This window comes from Bolinopsis microptera, chromosome 12 (genome assembly GCF_026151205.1).
Source record: "Bolinopsis microptera isolate Bmic1 chromosome 12, MBARI_Bmic_1.0, whole genome shotgun sequence".
Lineage (NCBI taxonomy): Eukaryota > Metazoa > Ctenophora > Tentaculata > Lobata > Bolinopsidae > Bolinopsis > Bolinopsis microptera.
The window spans coordinates 5,038,819-5,059,528 of NC_087083.1; the positions used below are offsets into that span (position 1 = coordinate 5,038,819).

Genomic DNA, 20,710 nt, shown 5'->3' on the forward strand with positions numbered 1-20,710 from the left:
GTAATGAACAGTGGTGACAGTTAACATTACTGTTAACGTTGCAGTTAACATTACTGTTAACGTTGCAGTTAACATTACAATAACAGTTTACATAACACAGCGTAAACGTTAACATTACACATTACACATTAATCGTTACATTTACATGTAATGATTGTGAGAAGTGGGAACATAGCATTCATATTACAATCGACATATATATTATATATATATATATTAAGATGATATATATTATACATAAATAATATCATCTTAAATATTTCAGTTAACATGACATAATATTTACGATTGGGCGACTCCTGTCCGAAAGCGACATCTGTCCGAAAGCTGAATTAGGGATTTCGGACAGATGTCGCTATCGGACAGGAGTCGTTTTTGGCGACATCTGTCCGAATTTCGGATCATATTGTAATTTCGGTTCACATTCGCATTTCACAAGCTCACAGGTAATCTCGTGACGTTCTAAAGCTGATGTGATCCCTTAAGATCTGATCCATCGATACGTGATTGACTAGCTGAGAACAGGATCGTGCTAGCCGTACCCTAACAAGCTGTCGATCACATCACAGGACATGAGTACATATAGGACAGCAGTATGTAGATCACTTATCGCAATCCACAATGGCAACCAATCTTCAGTTTATCCCTGGACGCAAACAAGGCTCGGAGAACCCTATCCTAAATGGCTTCAGATACGTCTTCGACAAGCGAAGTAACGACACCTACTGGAAATGTTAGGAGATAGACACCTGGGCTTCTGGGGGCTACCAACCACAATCCATCCTCATGGACTACGAGCTCGCCATTCACAACGCAGTTGCTTCCGTGTGGCCCTCCACTACCAGACGAGGATGTAACTTCCACTACAAGAAAGCCCTCCTGAAGCATGTTAAGCAGACCAACATCTGGGAGGAGTACCTGACTCCAAACTCTCCTGTTCGGGATTTCTTCGCGATGACTGGAGCTATTGCCTACGTACCGGAGACTGACGTCCCTCGAATCTGGAGACACCTGAAGCCCCTCCTTCCTATAGACATGGCTGAGTTTGCTTCATACTACGAAAACACTTGGATCGGGACATCAACCACCAATCCTAACTTCGCTCCCCACATGTGGAATCAACACGAAGCTGCACAGATGAGGATTCCTCGCTCATCCAACATCGCAGAAGGTTGGCATCACGGATACCATTCAATGCTGTCCTGCTCGAAGCCCACAATTTGGAAGTTCCTTGATTGCCTTAAAGCAGAACAAGCCCTTACAGACGTGAAGAAAACCAAAAGAGACGGGCGGGAACTACCTGAGCCACGTGCACCCAAATGGATCCGTTATGATCGACAACTTCAGAGAATTGTAGATGATTACGACAACTACAGCAACCCTATGGATTTCCTTAAAGCTATCGGAAATTTGACTATGCTTTAGATTTGATTCTGTGATATTGTATTATATTGAATTAATTTATAACATTTAAATAACATTGAAACTATTGTCCAATTTATCGACATCAAATTAAAATAAACTGTGGTAGTAAACTATGGCTCAGATCATATCTCAAATTGGACATGTTACGTATACAATTTAGCAAGTAACAGTTTAGATCATGTCTCTAATTGGAAATGTGTCGTATTGAAATCAGGTCACAATTTCGGACAGATGTCGTTTTTTTCTGGTACCCTGATTCGGACAGATGTCGCTTTCGGACAGATGTCGCTTTCGGACAGGAGTCGTGTTACCAATATTTACAGTTGTGGATCGAACTCCCAACAAATTAAGATTCTGGGCGTTAATGAAGTAATGAAGTCCAAGTTTATCATCGTTTAGCTGAAACATGTTATAACTGAATGCCGAGATGAATCATTAGAGTGTAGACTGTAGAGTTTGGTTTTAAAACGGTACAACTTCGTCACCAGCCGCAGAAAAACTTCGTCACGTACAGAGATCACTTACAGAGACCACGTACAGAGACCACGTACAGAGATCACTAACAGAGACCAGTTACCACGTGCAGAGAATAAACACAGGTAATGTTTCGTAACGATTGATCACATTTATTTTGAATTTATCATCTGATTTATTCCTCAATTTTGCAATCTGTTATGGATAGTGGAATGCAAAGACTATTTACGATTTGTGTCGCTAATTAAATTGTCTGATGACCTTTTGAAAAGAGAAACACAAGAGATATAGTCCTTTGTCAAATTGGTAAAAATAACCAAAAAAACCACCTAATATGAGCAAGCGAGTAACAAATTCAGAAACTTATATTTGGCATCATTGTATATTGTACTCAATCATCATATTGTTATAGCATTTGAAGCGTACGTGCTCTCGTTGAAACGATAGAAATTTAAGATAAGAAATCCTGAAAACCCCAAAATCTAAATCATCAAAATTGAAGGAATTGTGCAGGAATTTCGTACAAATTTTCTGACATGAACAAACAACCGATTATAATTATATAATTATGCAATTGTATAATTGTATAATTATATAATTATGCAGAAAAAATCTAACACCATAATAAAAGACTTACCCTCGCCAATTTCAACATATATATCCAACTAATATTTTATATATTTTTAAAAAGTGGTGAGTAATTTCTATACATTTTGTCGAACGTTTGAGCTAAAATTGAGCCCCAATGAATGAGTCATCATCAAAATCATTCGTACACTCATAAAGAGCTCAAAAATCAAGCTGTATATTGCAAAAAATAGTAAATTAATTTTAAATAGCCTTTAAAAATCAATTTTAATACACTAAGTAAAGGCCAAATGGAAAGCATCAAGACAAACTGAGCTCAAAAAAGCCACAGTCGACTTGCGAGAGAGGAAACATAATTATTGATGGAACTATAAAATAGAGGCGAACATACCAATATACAACATTCAAGTCCAGACCAATTTAACAACTAAAACCCTCTTGAAGAGAAATTGCTCGTTGTTAAGGGACAAGTACCTTACTTAAAACTGTAACTCAGTAAGGAATGTACCGGGTGAGAGCAGGTAAATACCATCTGGTCCTTTATTGGTGTGCTCCATGCCTGAAATAAGAGGGTTAAACCTGATAAACTTGATAAACTTGATCACTTATTAGTTATTAATAAAAGTTCAAATAATTTAGATAATGCCAAATAGTATTGAACAATATTTTTAAAAACTACTTAAAGAAAGTAGTACTATGTTTACAGTGTGTCAGTTTATCAATTAAGTAATTAAATAAATACTTACATTCAAAGAGTACTTGAGAGACCAACAATACGATTAACATTCTGCTAGTTTATCCTCAATAGCATCATAATCCTGTGCCTCAAACATGTTGGCAGTTTGGATGTTGGCAAACGAATTCAACATAGTTTTGAATCCCTCCCTGAAAATAACCGTTTTTAAAAACATTTCCTCATCTCAATAAGGAGCTATCAAATGCAGAAGGAAAACTCTTGAAATTTGGAGGGGGTTCTTGAAACTTATAAATGACACGAAATGTTTTATTAGCAGGATCTTTCAAATAACATGTCTAATCCGTCTTCAGCTAATGGAATTTGAAATATTCCAAAAAGATTAAGCACTGATGGTGCACATACCATGCGCTGGAGTACACCATCTTTTGTCTGATCTTGCTGCAGGTGTCAGGAATCCACTTGAATACGAGGACTTTGTCGGTGTCAGCGCCACTACGCTTGTTCTTACACACGTAATTCATTACTACAATACAGGGTTTGTTCTGAAACTGGTCCTCCTGCAAGTTGAAAGATTAAAGCAAAGTAAAATAAAAGTAACTAAAATAAAAGTCAGCTTATCCATCATAGCATCAGTTAAAAAAGTTATTTAAACATTTATTGACATGATTCTTGGCAAAAATTAAAATATATGCTAACCTCGCAACACAGTGATCTGAGTAAATCTACTGTAGTTTTACCCTCGGGTAAATCTTTTGCGTAAACCGTCTTCTCGATCCTGAATTGAAATTCATTAAGATCAAAAAGTGTTTATTGGTGAAAAATGTAATGCAGACAATAATTGTCCTGAAAAGATAAAAATCACGAATGAAAACTTTCGCATAATAAGAATGAAAACTTACTCAGCAATGGTCTTGCTCATCTGAAGAGTAATGACAACCATGATAGGGTCTCTTTGTTTTCTCATGGTTTGGAGCATCTGAGTATCTTCTTCGTTGAGGGAGTAGTCCAACTTAGGCATGGTTGTTTTGGACTTGTGAGTCTAGCTAATTTTTAATTGTTGTTATTTTTATTTTTAAAGTTTAGGAACAGTTTTTTTCGGTGATTTAAACCATGTTTGCCTGACATGCTTTCATAGTTTGATTCAATAGGTGACACAGTAATGTAACAGATTAACTACAGTTGGTGGCACTATGGTTTGAAGTGAGTTTGACATGGAAATTGAAGTGAAATTGGCAATCAGTTGATTCTGCTAAAGAAAGTTAGCTTCCACTCAAAACCTTTATTGATATTCTCTTTTTACAGACTTGTCACGAACTATTCAAGTTGTACAGGAAACAATGAAAGCTAGCTACACAATGCACTTAAATGTTCCCCTCCTGGACGGGCAAAGGAAGACTTCTCTGAAGACTTCTCTAAAGACTTCTCTAAAGACTTCTCTAAAGACTTCTAAAACCTTTTAAACTATTTTCACAACTACAATTAAATACATTTATTGAGGATACGATGTAACAGAGTCAGGGGGCGCACCTTAGGGGGGCGGCATTTTCCTGGATTGTAGTCTGATTTCACGGAAAAAGCGCCTTATTGGTTACTACCCTGTCGAATTTAGCGTTCGGTGGACGTGAAAAAAATATTTGGGTACCATTGTTGCTTCAGGGGGCGCAAAAAATACCCGACCTTTTTTTTTTTTTAATTATTTTTTAGGGTGGCAAGTCCCCATACATATCATCGTACTCCGATAGTTTCACTGTGTCCTAGTTTTTGATCAAAATGAACGAATTCATCGAAAACTGGAAAATCTTATGTCGAAAAAACAATGTCGCTCAGTCCCAAATATTCTGGAAAAATTATAAAAGGGCAATGTACTGATAAGTCTGATAACTACCTCTCCACTCAGACAGAACTCAGAAAGAAACCATCTTGTACTAATCATTCATTTCAGGTGAACATATACAGGCATTTTCATCATACTTTTGAACAGGAAATCAGTAGTTGTTATGACAATCGATAGTTGTACTCAGTTCCGTTCCAGCCAATTAGACCCGGCTTTAAATGATCACCTGAATGGAAAAATAGGTAGAGAAAGTTGTTCCAGCACCGAAGGATAAAAAGAGCAGTACCAAAAGTTTTGACATGGGAGATCTTCATCCAAAAATCCTGAAGCCCAACTGATAAGAACAAGATAGAATGAATCATGATTGCACAGGTCATGCAAATATCAACGGGGGGATCATACACTTAGTACCGTACGTGACGTTGGGGGGGTGGGTCATATTTTCTTCCAAAAACACAGTTAGTACATGGTAAATTTCCCAGAAAAACAGTTAGTACATGGTACAAAGGGGGGTCTCCAACCCCAAAAAACCCATTTTACCTCAAATATCAATTTTGGGAATGGGTTTTTTGGGGTTTGAAGTTTTTTTGAATTTTTTTGAATTTTTTTCCATTTCCCCCCAATGTTTCCCCTTTCCCTAATGTTTAATGAGCTGTTTAAAGCAATTTATGGGTGGGTATCTTATTTTATATACTAAGACACAGTTAGTACCGTGATTTCTCAACAGTTAGTACCACAAAAGCCGGCAAAAGTCGCGAAGGGGGTGGGTGGGTCTTAATTGACAAAATTCCAAAATTACACTTAGTCGACGTCACGTACAGAACTTAGTACCTGATCCCCCCGATATCAACTTAAACAAAGCTGGTTTGCCTGCTACAGGATCACACAAAACTCCACCCACCACAGAGGTTTGAAAAAAAACTTCACCCACCACAGAGTTTAAAAAGCGAGATTTGAAGAATAACTTTTAGAACAGTAGTTCTCACAAAGTTTTTACATGCTGCTCCAATATGGCTGAATGATGACCTTGACACTTCCAAAGACTGTTACGTTAAGGTAACACTCACCATCCTCCATCTGACCTCTTCCTATAAGATGGTAACTGTAAAATCTATGACAAAAGCACTTATAAGTAACCCATTTAAGCAAGGGCTCATCTTGCAGCTGGAAGAGGCAAATGCCCACTAAAAACAACACCTTATTAACGAGATACGTCAGTTTCTAACGTAGACGGCTGAGTCAAGAGAACTGAAGAGAAGCAAAATAGACCTTCTGACAAATGTCCGAATAAAGAGTATAGTCAGCTACTAAAAGGAAGAAAATGCCCACTGTAATATGGACTTTACTTCGAATAAACATACCTAGTTGAACCAAACAATAAATCCGAGTGAGGTAAATACTGATGAAAGGAAGTTCTTCCCTCCACAACCAGGCAGAAGCACCGACACAAAACTGAATACCCTTTAACATGGCAGCAACATTACTACCGTTGAGGTAAGATTGGCCAGCAACTACCACCCTCTATATCCAAATAACCAAGTTTAAGACAACAAAGACCACAGAATCTTCTCTTGTTCGCTGTACAAGCCGTTCCTACATAGCTTAAAAGCCTTGCAAGAACACTTCACCAGCAAACAACCATGCTGGTCTATTTTAAGAGGTGGTTATAATGAAGGCGGTATACAACTTGTATCAAATTCCGCCGAATTTGTATTATATAAACATTATAACCTGTGAACCTGGGGTCCTCAGCCAAATAAGTTTTCGCCTAAGATAAAACTTTGGTCAGCGTAATAAGCTCCGATTGAGTTGACACAAAGAAAAGGGTTGTTTAAAGATGCGAATAAAATAATTTTACAATACAATAGATCGCACGTAATCCGATAAGCAAAATGTTTTACAATACATTTTTTGGAAAATGTTTTGCAAAGCGTAGACCAATTGTGCATAACTGATAACGTATATTCCAAGTCAGACTTCCAAATTTTGCATTTTGAATTAAAATGAACAGGAATGATACTTGTATAGATTTTTTGAAGTGGTGCAACTATTATTAAATATCACGCGCCTGGTCTGCAGTTTATTTGTTATTACATATTAACAATTTTAAATGTACAACATAAAATTACCTCTGGGAAAGATATGTATCATTAATCATGGAATTATTTTGTAAAACGCGCAGTGTTGGTCGGGGTCGCGTATAGTGTTATCAATATAACAAAAATAAAAATAAAATGTTGGTAATTATTATTTTTTCTTTTTAAAAAAAAACCATTAGGACTGTGGTTTCAAATTTAAAAAATTTGAGTTATAGACAAAATTCAATGATGTAAAAATGACATATCTTACTGGGCCGCGCTCAGCCTGTCATTCCGCCTTATCTCTCCCTGCGGTTTCTTTGCGTTCGCGACTATACCCATTTGTGATTCCACTGTGTGGACGCAGGTATGACAAATCATATATTTTCGTAAAGTACATCCTCTGACTAGGAAATCACAAGTTTAATCAGTTCTGGGGACTGTTCCTGGACAGAGTTATGACAGTTTAAAGCTTCCGCGCCGCGCAATAGCCCCAAAATGGCTAAAAATGTACACCGTCGTAGAATAACTTTGCGAAGGGAATGCGCGAGCACGAGAATATGATAGTTAATATTGATTTTCGGCCCCCGGAACGATAGCTTAGTTGGCTAAGAGGGCGATTGACCGTGCTAGCTGAGGGTTCGAATCCCGGTCTGACCTTTAATTTAGTTTGAACTGAAATAAGTTGTTTACTATTTTCATCAAAAAGCTTCTCTAGTGTTAAGTTAATATTGATTAGTTTATCATATTACAAGTTGTACTATAGGATGAAATGCATAATTAGAAATGGGAAAGCAGCTATACGCAAAGCGTCATTATGCTACAATATTATAGTAATAACATTGTTTGTCTCAGATTATTTTTAATACAAGAAGCGACCAGCATCGCATCTTCATCGATTAGTTCGGAGTCGTCGCTACATTGATTTTTAATTGATGCTATATAGCAGATATGAGCAGCTTTAATCAGTCTGATTTGGTAGGTTTTGGGCTGGGCACAGTTTGCTAAGGATTCTGTTTCTATCTGTTGTAAAACTTGATGGTCTGCTGTGAAAAGAACAAGGCAGAAGGCTCTGGATTGGTCTTTTAAATGCCTTTCTCAACGACAATCCCTCCTTAGCAGTTACTTATATTACAACTTTTTGTTCGGACTATTGACATGTAGTGTCTGGAGAAGGAGGGCAACAAAGGAGCACTTCTCAGTTGTACAGTGGGCATTTCTAGACGCTGCTATCCATTACCTTCGACATCTGAAACAGATTTTAATATAAGCAACCAATTAATAATACGGGTGAGACTTAAGTTTCAGTGAAATTAAATCTGACACTTGTGTGCAGTAATGAGAGAAAATCCAGTGCATCTCAAACTGCTAAACTTGGCTTACTGTTTGAGAATCGTGACCTGGAATTGTTGAAATTCCAGCCTCCAAGATCAGAGTTGCTTTTACGTCCTCTTAAGAGGCTATCGAGATTCCACACTGTGTATGCTCTTTTCTCTGTACTTCCGGGGGTTGTATAAACCTGAGAAATTGAACAGTTCAATACCAGAGAGAATGCTGAAGACTTTGAAAGTTCTGCCAAAATGTTTATTTTCTATACACAAATCCGAATTTATCTCTTTAGTGGCGATTTTAGACAACATTTACCTTCTTTCGGACTAAACTTTGAAACTGAATTGAAGTTTAAATGATTGCCTCTAGAATGATATAGACAGCTCAGGAAAAACACCACCAGAAGTTAAGAAATGGTGGATTTTTAAAGCAATAAGCTTAGATTTTGAACAAAATCATTCGACGCGAAAGCGCGGCTTTACGCGCGCCATTTAGCGCGCGCGAGTTTAATTGTCTGAAAGGGCTGACATTTCATATTTGACCAACAGAAAGACAATGTGACCGACATGAGATACTAAAACTCTTTCGATAGACTAAAACTCTTCTAGACTGTTCTTTATGGCGGGAGTTTATGAAATTTCAAGATTAAGGTCAAATCCAGACTATCTTAAGCTTTAGAAAATGTTAATGACGCGTAATGCGTATACAATTTGTACGCGTAAAAGGGTGTTGACAACCAATAAATACTGGTGTCGTACACTGTCAGACACCTTACTTCTTGATAATATATGTATAGGTTCAATCTTATCAGCACTGATCTGTTGAACATAATCATTCATGACCCGTATCTAGAGACATATCTAGTTACATTTTGATATGGTTGGGATATCAGTTTCACTTTCAATTTATTAAAACCCACCTGAGTTGTAGAACAAGAAAGTGTAGAGGAAATCTTTTAGCTTGCTGTTTTTAAATGGAGGATATCTGACGTCGTTAGCGAACTCCATACCAGCGTTCCGGCAGTGCACAGATTTGTAGTTTGTGAAGCGTCCTGGAGGCCAAGTGTTTAGACTTGATTGTGAGGTGAACAGTGATTGTGTGGATGAAAGGAGATGTTTGAAATAATATTTCACATTAATTTGTCTATTTCGATTACATTAGTCCAAATACCATGGCAAAGTATGCTGGTTAAATTCTTGGACCGATGCCAGGACTCACCGTCTTTATTTTGGAAGGAGACATCCACTCCTCCAGGTTTCTGATGGTGTGGCCTATTTCATGGTCTGTGAAACGAATATCTGTGAAGTATAGTTCTTATTCTGGCTTCCTCATATCCTTAACCACTGCTTCCGCATCTAGTCAGTCCTGAGGATATTACTGGATAATGATCAAGTTTAGGAATAATTATTACTGTTCTGTAATCTGTTCACTGATCACTATTTTTATGATATAAATTAAAGTTGAATCAAGATCTTAGATGGTTGGTCTATGCATTCCTCTCTTATAATTGTATATTAATGTTAACTATGATCTCGCATTTATCAATTATCAGTATCACTAAGGTTACTGAAAAGGGGATAAGCACCTCAGGCTATCCCAACAATTGCGGGAGAGTATTCAGTACCCCATCATTATATCGCTAATTTCTTCGGTATTGCGTGATTTTCAATCAGGTGCACTGAATAGTGAATATCGACTTTATCTTTTTCAGTTTTTGAGCAATCATCCTGAAACTTTGCTCACGATTCAACAACTTTTGCTTTAGCTCCCGAACCAATCTCAACTGAAAATACATACATTACACAGATCTTAATAATTTCGGGTACATAGATTAAATGTTACAGACTTTTCTGATCATAGCGGAAATGTGACACAGATTTGAATAATTTCGGGACAAAAATGAAATGTAACAAACCTTCTGATCATGGTGGAAAATGGAAATGTGAGAGACACAATAGTATACAGTACGCTGCAAGTTCTGTGAATAGGGATTATATTAGGGTTTCTCACGATTCAACAACTTTTGCTTTAGCTCCCGAACCAATCTCAACTGAAAATACATACATTACACAGATCTTAATAATTTCGGTACATAGATTAAATGTTACAGACTTTTCTGATCATAGCGGAAATGTGACACAGATTTGAATAATTTCGGGACAAAAATGAAATGTAACAAACCTTCTGATCATGGTGGAAAATGGAAATGTGAGAGACACGATAGTATACAGTACGCTGCAAGTTCTGTGAATAGGGATTATATTAGGGTTTCTCACGATTCAACAACTTTTGCTTTAGCTCCCGAACCAATCTCAACTGAAAATACATACATTACACAGATCTTAATAATTTCGGTACATAGATTAAATGTTACAGACTTTTCTGATCATAGTGGAAATGTCAGAGACACCTCAGTTTAGTATAATGTACGATACAAAAATGGTAATTATTTACTACTGCACTGAACCATCAAACAAAATAATGTTAATACAAAAAATTTCAAATCAAATAATGAAATCACAGTACGTACCTATGAATAAATTTAATGCTGTGAATCCAAGAATAGAGTGAATATATTAAATAAGAGCTCCAGCTCTAAATTCTAATCCTCTCATATATACAGAAACAGTTTAAGAGAAATTGTACGATTATTTGTATAAGCTATTAGCTAGTACAATTTACGAAGCAGGCATTTACATCTTCAATAAATAAAGCCCCCCACGGCCAGACCCACTGCTTAAGTATAGATAATTAAGTGGTACCGTTTGCTTATGTTAACTAATCATTTTAAATAACAATTTAACTGATCATATTTAACATAATTGCCCGCCGAAAACCACGTGGAGGTGATACCTTTTTCAGCTTTTTATGACCTTAAAACATTGAAAGTGTTCTTATATGTGAAAGATCATTATGTAAGAGCTATGTTAGCTATATAATAGCTAATAAGGTAAGACTGAATCAAATTAGAGTGTCAATGTTTTAAGATCAAAATTATTTGAATAAATTGACAGAATAAATTAGGGTTAAGTCATGTCCCATATACTTGGGCTAACTGTGTGTCATGTTCAATGTTTAAAGTAGTATAAAATTTGAACATAAAGCGGTAAAACAGTAACTTGAATTGTGATTATCGTAAATTTATCTTATTAACATTATACATATAAAATGACTTGAATCATTTAATTAAAAGTAGTTCAATTTACATTAAATATTCACGTATGACTTGGTATTACACAAATACTGAAAAACAAAAGTTATGAAATAGTCAACACTAGACTAGTCTGGGGATCTCTATTCTAAATCTAACTAAATTCATTGACAAGCTGATGACAATCAAAATTTGTGGAATCAACAGTGGATACTATATATTATATAAGCTATACTGGGCTAAATGGGACCTGAAGGGTCTTGAATTATCTTGAAACTGACTTTGTACTTATAGATATCACTCCCTTTTATTAGAAACAACTATAGTTGTTAAATACTAGACCCCTTAACCTTAGCCTAGATCCCCAGACTAATAGAGGAACTTGAAGTTCGCATATACTTACGCTGGTAGCTCTTAAAAATGAATCGAGCTCATAATCCTCGACTAGCCTGATCACAAATCATTTACCTTACAAGACATATTTATGGCGGCCTTATTTGCGACGACCGAAATTTTGGCGGTCCGAAAATATGGCGAAATTGAACAAAAACCGTCAAATTTCGGACGTCACAGAAAATAAGGGTATTTTTCATCATTTTTTGTGACAGTAAGCAGTAAGGAAATTTCTGAAATTCGGTAAAATCATGTTCAAACTTAGTCTGTATTAAGACTGTAAGACTTTCATGTTAGTACAATGTACATACATGTATTTTAATGCAAATTTAAACTGTATTGCTTGACATTCAATTCGTCATTGGTGTGGTGATAATTTGTCCCAAGATGCCAGAATTTATTTATTTATTTTACTTGATATTACTTTTTAGAAACAAAATAAAGCAGTGAAGGCACAGTCATTGAAATAAGCTAAAAGATAATGCGACGGATTCTATTACGACGACCGAAATTTTGGCGGTCCGAAAATATGGAGAAATTTTCGGAAAACCGCCACATTTCGTACGTTATAAATATGTCTTGTAAGGTAGAATGAAATGTGCAAATACATTTTTAAACATACAACTAGGAGGCCAACTTATGAGCGACTAAAATCTAAGAGGTATTCAGATAAATATGTGCACTTCAAGTGATATATAATATATAAAACAACAACAATTTTACTATAATAGTATTATATTATAATATCTGCAGGGCAACCTACACCTTCCCTGGATTTAATATGATGTCTAGCACCTTATTCCTCAACAGGGCCATTGTATAATCTCCCTGCATTAGAGCTTTGAATAAATTAATTGTAAAAATATGATATAATATAACTATGATTTAATATTGAAAAATGTCAATAAAATAAAAAACCAAATAACTGTAATAATTGAACAAGCAAAATGACTTAAGTACTACTTATACTTAGTCAATAAAAATGTCAATAAAATACAAAACCAAATAACTGTAATAAATTGACAAGCAAAATGACTTAAACACTACTTAATACTAAACACTGACCACTTAACTTGAATAATACCTGAAATAATCATTAAAACAGACCTTCGTCAAATTCAGTTAACATATATCCATGCGCGTTTGATTCTAGGTAAAGACTTTGGAGCGTGTATCTACATGCAAGCATGCGCTTCTGCAAAATTACCAACTGTTCTTGAGAATGGGAATTTATACATGATCCAAGTCTACTAGGATCTATGTCTGATTCTTCTTCATACAAAGTCAAATCGTTTTGGTCTACTTCTAAACTAAGGGTTTGAATTTTGTCTTGGAGTTCAGTAACAAAGTCATTTAACTTATGGATATGTTGTCGAACATGCGTAATGTAATTTTTCTGTGCCTCATAATATGGTGCCATATCTTTCAATAGGGCAGGTGGATACTGTTTTTGTATACTGACCAATGACCCGACAACCATATCGAATATTATCAAGTCTTTGTCAACGTCGTTGTATATTTTGGCTAGACATCTAACTTGAAAGCTATTTTTCAATCGCTTATAATCCTTATGATCTATTGCAGGCAATTTTTCAAGAAGTCTTTTAAAAGTTTGGGGCAACTGGATTTGAGCATCATTGATAGTTTCTATCGAAGTTTCAGATAGAATCTGGTTGGATATATTGATATTAGTACTCTGATCATGACACACAAGGTGTTTTCCTGAAACTAACTCAACCAAATTTTTGTAAACAAGCCTATCATCTTGACTTTCAATTTTGAATTTTATGTTGTTGTATATGGCCTCTTTTGTTTCGAGAATTTTTGAGATACTGGAAACTTTGATGTTGTTGATACCAAAGGGAGGAAAAAATTTACCTTCACAGACTGAACAATCATCTGCAGCGCATCCACAAGACTTATAACTGAACACAAAAAAATCCTTTTGTGCAGTAGATACATATCTGTCATCACCATTGCAGACTAAAAATGGAGAGAGCCTTTGTAAGAGGAAAGGAAAATCTTCGCACTGTTCAATGAACTTTTTAGAATATGAAATTTCTGGGCGCGGAGAATTTTTCAGAAAATTTGTCATCTTTTTCGAGTACCCACTGCTCATATTACTGAAGTGAGTTCCATGATAGTGCCTAGTTGCCTCTAACCGCCTCATGACATGCAATAATAGCTGAGGTTTTGAGTGCTGTTGGTTCGTAAAATTTCTAACAATGTTTTTTAACTGCCGAAACATGTCTTCGTGACGGCCTGCGTTGAAGCTGATAGAATTTTGAAGCTCAAATGCAATAGGCAGGTAGTAGATTACATTCACACAGTAAGTGGACCTAATGATTGTTTCTTTACTAAATCTTGGAAGAACATTTTCAAGACTTTGTAGAAAGTAAAAAAGCAAAAAGGTCAAGTTATGCAGCCTTACAGCTTCGTAAGAATTCCTTTTAGACTCATGCTTATAGCCGTAAAGTTGAAGTTCGCACAATACCCGATAGTAACCAACAACAGTACATTTCAGACATTTCTCAATTATGGATATAGTGAATAGATGGCCACATTTATGACATTGGTCAATCAGTCCAGAGGGGAAATATTTCTCTTCAAGATCTTTACATATATCAACTAAAGCTTTTGCCAATGATTCAGCAGATTGTTTATCTTTAAGCAAATAAAGCTCATCTCCTGTTTTGTGTACTATAGCATGGATTGCTTTAAGGGTACTATAATCATTATCATTAAGGTGAATAGAGCCAGGAATGTACTCCAAAGATTTTTTGAGGAGACCTTTCAGATCATGTAAAACCTCTAGTGGAAGTACTGACCACTTGTGTAGGTTAAGGAGGGATAGATCAGTATAAGGATGATTTGATAACATGGCTGGCATACTTTTAATACCACAAAGAAATTGTACGTGTTTTTCCCTAGCATCCGCTGCATCGACAAAGGGTATTTTTGCCTTTTCGCAATACAATCTAGAATTAATTTCCTGAAGATTTACATTAAGGTTATCTCCAGGTTTATCAAAGAAGTTTCCTTTGCTTGCAATTAGACGCTTGTCACTAACTGACAAGTGATCATAGGTCAACAAGTCTTTGTATGAAGCGTATTGCGAAATATCCATAGGTAGGGAGCACAGGCGGTATGGTCCGCTCTTATTTTGGCCATTTTCACTACATCTAACAGGGTTGTCCCCAAAGGAAATTGTGAAAATATCGTTGAAACTTATACCATTTACTGATTTTGGAGTAGATAATGTAAGGATATCATTCAGGCGCATTTTATCGAATTTTCGCTCCGCCTCAGTGGTTGATTTCGACAAACCAAGCACATAAATTTGTGGAGTCTCAATTTCTTTTTGCATATCGTCCTTGTCCATGCCAGGAGGGCACACATATGTTGCGATATTGTAAATTATTTGAAACGTGAATTGAACATGTGATCGATTCGCTATGGTTGCATGGTCATACCATATCCCAATCTCTCGGGTTGTTTCGTATTTTCTTACCAATTTTTGCAACTCTCCTTTTTCTAAGTTTTGATGACAGCTGTTTAATATTCCATACTCTTTAAACATTTTCAATATTGTTGCCTTGGTCAGAGTGCTGTAGTAGGAGGGTTCTTTAGCGCGAAGGTATTTTTCATGTTTATGAAGAGTAAACTCGCGTAACTCGTCGAAAGTCACTTTGCGTAATTCTAAGTTGATTTCAATTTTTTCACCAGTTACGTGATGGGTGGCAGTGATTGTTTCTGCCGATTGTGACTGACCTATCAAAATTATCTTATCTTTGACAAGGCGATTCATCTCAGCTATTGCAGACTTTTTGTTAGGAAACCGTGGAAATTTATATTTGCCAATCAGTTCGAATTGCTCTAGTTTGGCGCGTCGCCGGAATCCAATTTCAAAAGCACTGAACAACGTACTAAAACGATCTTGATCCCCATTTTCAAGCTTTTTTATATGATGCATCACTATTGTTTGGGCATAGATGCCTGGCCGAGACGTGCCCCCACGAGATCCTATGATCTGATACTTTTCACCTAATGCCTGAAAGAAAGTTTTCTGCTCAGTACCAAATTCTTTGATATGTTTTTCATAATCTAACAATAGAAGGTTAAAATCGAGTTCAGGAATGGATGACTGTATGTTCTTCATCTGTACATTAGGATGCAATGCAATAATTTCATCAACTGTTTTGTGTACTTTTTTCGGTTTGCAATATAACTTTCGGTCCAAAGATACTATTTGGTTATTGGGAATGGCTGTCGCAAAGTATAGAAGCGCTGACTGTTCGTTAAGGTTTTTCTGAAAGATTTCTAAGTTTTCGGCTACTTGATCTGGAAGATTTTCAGTGACTAAACTGAACTCATCGAATGCGGTATTGTTTAAATTTGATAACAAAGTATGCACTTCTAGTGAGCTTTGACCGGATTTTAATCTAGATTCGTACAATTTAGTTACAATAGATTTTAACTCTGTGTCAGTTATAGGATCATCATTTTGAATGCAAATTTTGCAAGCAGCGTCTTTAACAAATTCTTTCATAGAGAGATGCTGTTCGGAAGAGCTCTCGAGGGTATTTTTTGCGAAGGACCTGAATTCTTCATCAAGGCTACTTAACTTTATTCGCATTCGTGCAAAAAACTTTTTACAAGATGGTCCCTTGTAGTAGCCTAAGAATTTTGGCATTCTATCTAAAACTGAAGATTTTGTATTTTCAAGATGAGCAGACTCCTTAAACAAATAACCTATAGCACATATGCAGTTAGGCAATTCGTTTATACTTTCAAGTTTTGTTAGACATTTTTTAAGTAACTCGTTCTCTGTCAGTGGAGCATCAAATATATTTAATCGCTCTCTAACATCAGAAACCATGGCCGTTACTGGAGTAACGACGGAAGAACTTGAAGGTAGAGAGGATCTTTTGGAATCAGGGGTGAAAATTTTTGGAGTTCTCCCAGGTACAAAATCACAATCAACAGCCATCGAAGAACTAGAAGAAGTCTTAGGAGTTTTACATGCGACTGGAGTGTAATTTAAATTACGAATGTTGATTGTACCTTTAACTTTTCTTACCTTAGGAGTTGTTTGAACATCCAAATTGGATTCACTGATCCTACGTTTGTTTTCGTTGATTGGAGTTGTATCCATGACTATGTTAAAAACGAAATTTGACGAAACCTGATCGATTTAAAAGCATTTAAATATAAAGTAAACAATAACATCAACGATTAATACATTGCTACTTATTTCGTTATTTCAGCCTTGGAACAATTTTTATAAGTAGTAGAATTGTAAATTGCAATCGATCGAGAGACAGTTCATGATGAGCAAACGAAATATTTAGCAAAGACAGCTTCATAATTGATTTTTTACACCTGAAAATAAATTGCTTGCGGAGTGTCTATATGAGAATTTCGCACTCTGTGTCGAATTCGCTCAATTTGATATTGCGCGCTGATATATGATAATCGAAATCGCTAATATCGCCAGCACAGGCCTGAGGCCCTGTGCAAAATAAAATTTAAAATCATTTTTAATCATTTTTATGTAAACTTTTTCAAATAAACTTCACCACAAATTTACTCAGCACCCAAATTCATTTTATAGTTACCAGTTCACTTGTAGCGCGATGCACTGCTGGGTCGCGCCGCGCATCAATGATCAAATAATTCTTCTCGCAACCACTTCGGTAGATCGGCGAAATGCACCACTGTGCCTCACCGAGCTGCGAAGGATTGACATCGTGAATCAACCAGTTCACCATTACAAGGTACGAACATGATCATTAAACTTTAAATGATTAACTTAAACTGTACAATAGAGCTTTATAGTTTATAACTGATCAGCTGCATGATTTAATATATTAGTTTGAGTATTTATAGTCTATAAAATGATACGAATGATATTATTGTTAACATTATATCTATTTACTATATTATAACATAGTTATCAATTATTAACAATTATAATCTGTCAATAGCAAAAATAAAGAACCGTCAATTACAAATTACTTATTATTCATATTAGAAACTAGTGGCTCTATTGATCAAAATTCTAACCGTTCATAAAATGACCGCAAATATATTTGAATAACATAATTTCCATTGCCAAATTTGCAGAACTAAAATTTTAGAAATGTTGCGATTGTTGAGATATAATTTTCAATTACAAATTAGTCGCTAGTGTTGCATTGCTAATTACGCGCGGCGCAAGTGACCGTCCGTTTAACACACTCGCTGCTAATAATGTATGCGTCTAAAGCATAGTTAATGGAAGGCGCGCCGGTGTAATTTTTGCGCGCGAATATTGGATTTAAGCGCAAAGAAACCGCAGGGCTATTTATGAACATAATAGCCTGAGGTCCCCAGGTAAGACATATCAAACTCGTGGTTATATAAAAAGGTGAAAATTAAAGTAAAACTGTATGTAAAAACAAAAAATGTATTAGTTGTAAATATATTAGCCATTGCACAGAAGGAGCTCAAACCAGGTTTTTGGAGGACTTCGCCGCTTCGACGCGCCGCGCGAACTAGCATTCTTGCTTTCTAGCATTCTTGCATTCTCGTCGATCGTTGCTCTGCTTCGTTTGACGTTTTACTAACCATGTGCTTTCGTGCCACTGCGGGCGCGCTTGTTTTACAAGTCAGGCGGGCGCGCGCTTCTACAAGCCACAAGCGCAAGGGCTCTGGATAAAGCAACGTTTGCAGTTTGACGTTGTGTGCCCGCCGCGCACAAGTGCGCGGCAGTAATATCATGGCTATTGGCTTTCGCAACGGTAAAACGAAAATCTTGACGTGAGACAAATATTGAATTACATGACTATGTTGATTCACGATGTCAATCCTTCGCAGCTCGGCGAGGCCCAGTGCAATGCATTTTGCCGATCTACTGAGAAGAATTATTTGATGCGCGTTTCGGCCCAGTATTCAGTATTGCATCGCACTACAAGTGAATTTGGAGTATGAATATCCATAAATGTTGTTATAAAAATTACGCCTTGAATATTTTATTGTTTGAGTAACCTTTGCGCAGGATTCATATATGTTTTAACATTCGACAGTGTCCCTTGAATTAGTTAGTGCAGCTGATTGTTGCCTCACGTTGTCAGTTGTAAGCTCGCCGCGCTCGAGTTCGCGGCTGTATCGTGGCTTCCGCCCGGATACTTTCACTAAGTGAAATATGAAAATGGGGTGTCACGACGTGATCAGTGATACAAGCTGAAAATTGGTAAAGTTGATTGGTAAATTGTTTTCATGTTCCTGAAAAAGTTTGTAGCGCGATGCACTACTGGGTCGCGCGCGCATCAAATAATGCTTCTCGCAACCACAGAGGTAGATCGGCGAAATGCACCACTGTGCCTCACCGAGCTGCGAAGGATTGACATCGTGAATCAAATTCTTAATATTATATTATTATATATATCCTTAGCAGTATCCACATTTATAATGGACCAAGTGCAATATCCACATCAAACCACGTTTTTAAATTCATGGGTGGTGGCAGTGGTGAGGCCTGTCGTTTCTGTAACAGCTTCATTGATTCTCCCGTACACCAGCTCCTATTGTGTCTGGAGGTGCAAGACACCAGTTACCTGCAACTGAAAGAAGAGCTGGGTGGGCAGACTCACATTTCTATCTAGATGAAGTGTTAACAAAAAGCAGCACACAAAAAGCATTCATTAGGAGGGTCGAATTTCTTTGGGGACAAAATGATGCTCTCCAGGATTTATCCGACTAGAAAGATCATGAAATAAAGACTCTGCAAACATCTCAGAGAAATATTACCACCATAAAGAACAAAGAGGGAGTATCCTGGACCCCGAAATCCACCACTTTTCTGTACTTTCAGAGGTACCTGTTAGATGGCCTCTAGTTGAACAATAAAACCCGTATTTGTCGTATGTACATCCTAAATTATTAAAAGAACTTGAACATAATTCAAGTTTTGTTTCTGCTGTGACTAAATTATTTCAAACATGTGCTTCAAGTGGAAAAATTCCAGAACAGTGGAAGACAGCAAATGTTACATCTCTTTATAAAAAGGGTAGTCGGAAAGATGCCCTAAATTACAGGCCAGTGTCACTTACATGCATTTTATGTAAATTATATGAAAAATTAGTAAGGAGGCATATTATGAGTTTTGTTAGTAAGAAAATAAATCCAAACCAGCATGGATTTGTAGAAGGTAAATCTTGTTTATCTAATCTATTAGAGAGTGTAGAATGTATCATCGAACTATTAGAAGATGGTGCACCCGTAGATGTGTTTTACTTAGATTTTTGTAAAGCATTTGATAGTGTTCCACATCATAGACTACTTACAAAAATGAGAAATTTGGGTATAAGTGGTAACACTTTAGATATTGTGAAAGACTTTTTATCTGGAAGAAGATTTAAGACATTTGTTGGTGGAGCATATTCCTACCTTCGTGATGTTTTATCAGGCGTCCCACAAGGGTCTGTTTTAGGTCCTTTATTGTTTGTCATTTTTATCAATGACTTGCCTGATTGTATTAATGGTATATCAAAACTGTTTGCAGATGATCTTAAAGTTATTATGGATGCCAATGACACTGAAAGCACTTTCAATATGTTAGAAAGCTTGCAAAACTGGCAAAATGTGTGGCTGTTAAAGTTTAATCCTAGCAAATGCAAAATAATGCATGTTCCATTTAATGAAAATCCCCTTCAAGAATATGTATTTAGTGGTGTTACACTTGAATGTATTGAAGCAGA

The 20,710-nt window shown here is 36.3% G+C and overlaps 3 protein-coding genes and 1 long non-coding RNA gene across 6 annotated transcripts in view; 2 read left to right on the forward strand and 2 right to left on the reverse strand.

Moving 5' to 3' along the window:
• The window catches only part of LOC134824197 (calpain-5-like), a 61,249-nt gene that overhangs the window by 8,977 nt on the left and 31,562 nt on the right, over positions 1-20,710 (forward strand). The gene's annotated exons all lie outside the window — the stretch shown is intronic.
• LOC134824534 (uncharacterized) lies at positions 787-1,425 on the forward strand. The gene has a single exon (XM_063836441.1). The coding sequence runs from the start codon at positions 787-789 to the stop codon at positions 1,423-1,425; it is 639 nt and encodes a 212-aa protein (XP_063692511.1).
• LOC134824198 (uncharacterized) overlaps positions 2,186-20,710 on the reverse strand; it is a 33,578-nt gene continuing 15,053 nt past the window's right edge. The window contains exons 2-6 of the mRNA XM_063835971.1: positions 4,084-4,227; positions 3,881-3,959; positions 3,587-3,741; positions 3,234-3,372; positions 2,186-3,046 (exon numbers count right to left, since the gene is read on the reverse strand). Coding sequence (XP_063692041.1) covers positions 3,267-3,372; positions 3,587-3,741; positions 3,881-3,959; positions 4,084-4,202 — 459 coding nt within the window. The 5' untranslated portion in view covers positions 4,203-4,227 and the 3' untranslated portion in view covers positions 2,186-3,046; positions 3,234-3,266. The remainder of the gene's footprint in view (positions 3,047-3,233; positions 3,373-3,586; positions 3,742-3,880; positions 3,960-4,083; positions 4,228-20,710) is intronic.
• Positions 7,865-17,303, reverse strand: LOC134824306 (uncharacterized). Of its 3 annotated transcripts, none has more exons than XR_010161383.1 (7): positions 17,050-17,303; positions 10,607-10,741; positions 10,341-10,475; positions 9,644-9,790; positions 9,345-9,476; positions 8,480-8,615; positions 7,865-8,345 (listed from the first exon to the last, which is right to left on the reverse strand). It is a non-coding gene; the product is annotated as an uncharacterized LOC134824306 (long non-coding RNA). The 3 variants fall into 3 exon arrangements; XR_010161384.1 differs by lacking the exon at positions 17,050-17,303 and adding an exon at positions 10,956-12,214; XR_010161382.1 differs by lacking the exon at positions 17,050-17,303 and having other exon boundaries at positions 10,607-12,212.

Bases quoted from the DNA above. Each gene is read 5' to 3' on its own strand.
- LOC134824534 (XM_063836441.1), top strand. From the start codon at position 787: ATGGACTACGAGCTCGCCATTCACAACGCAGTTGCTTCCGTGTGGCCC.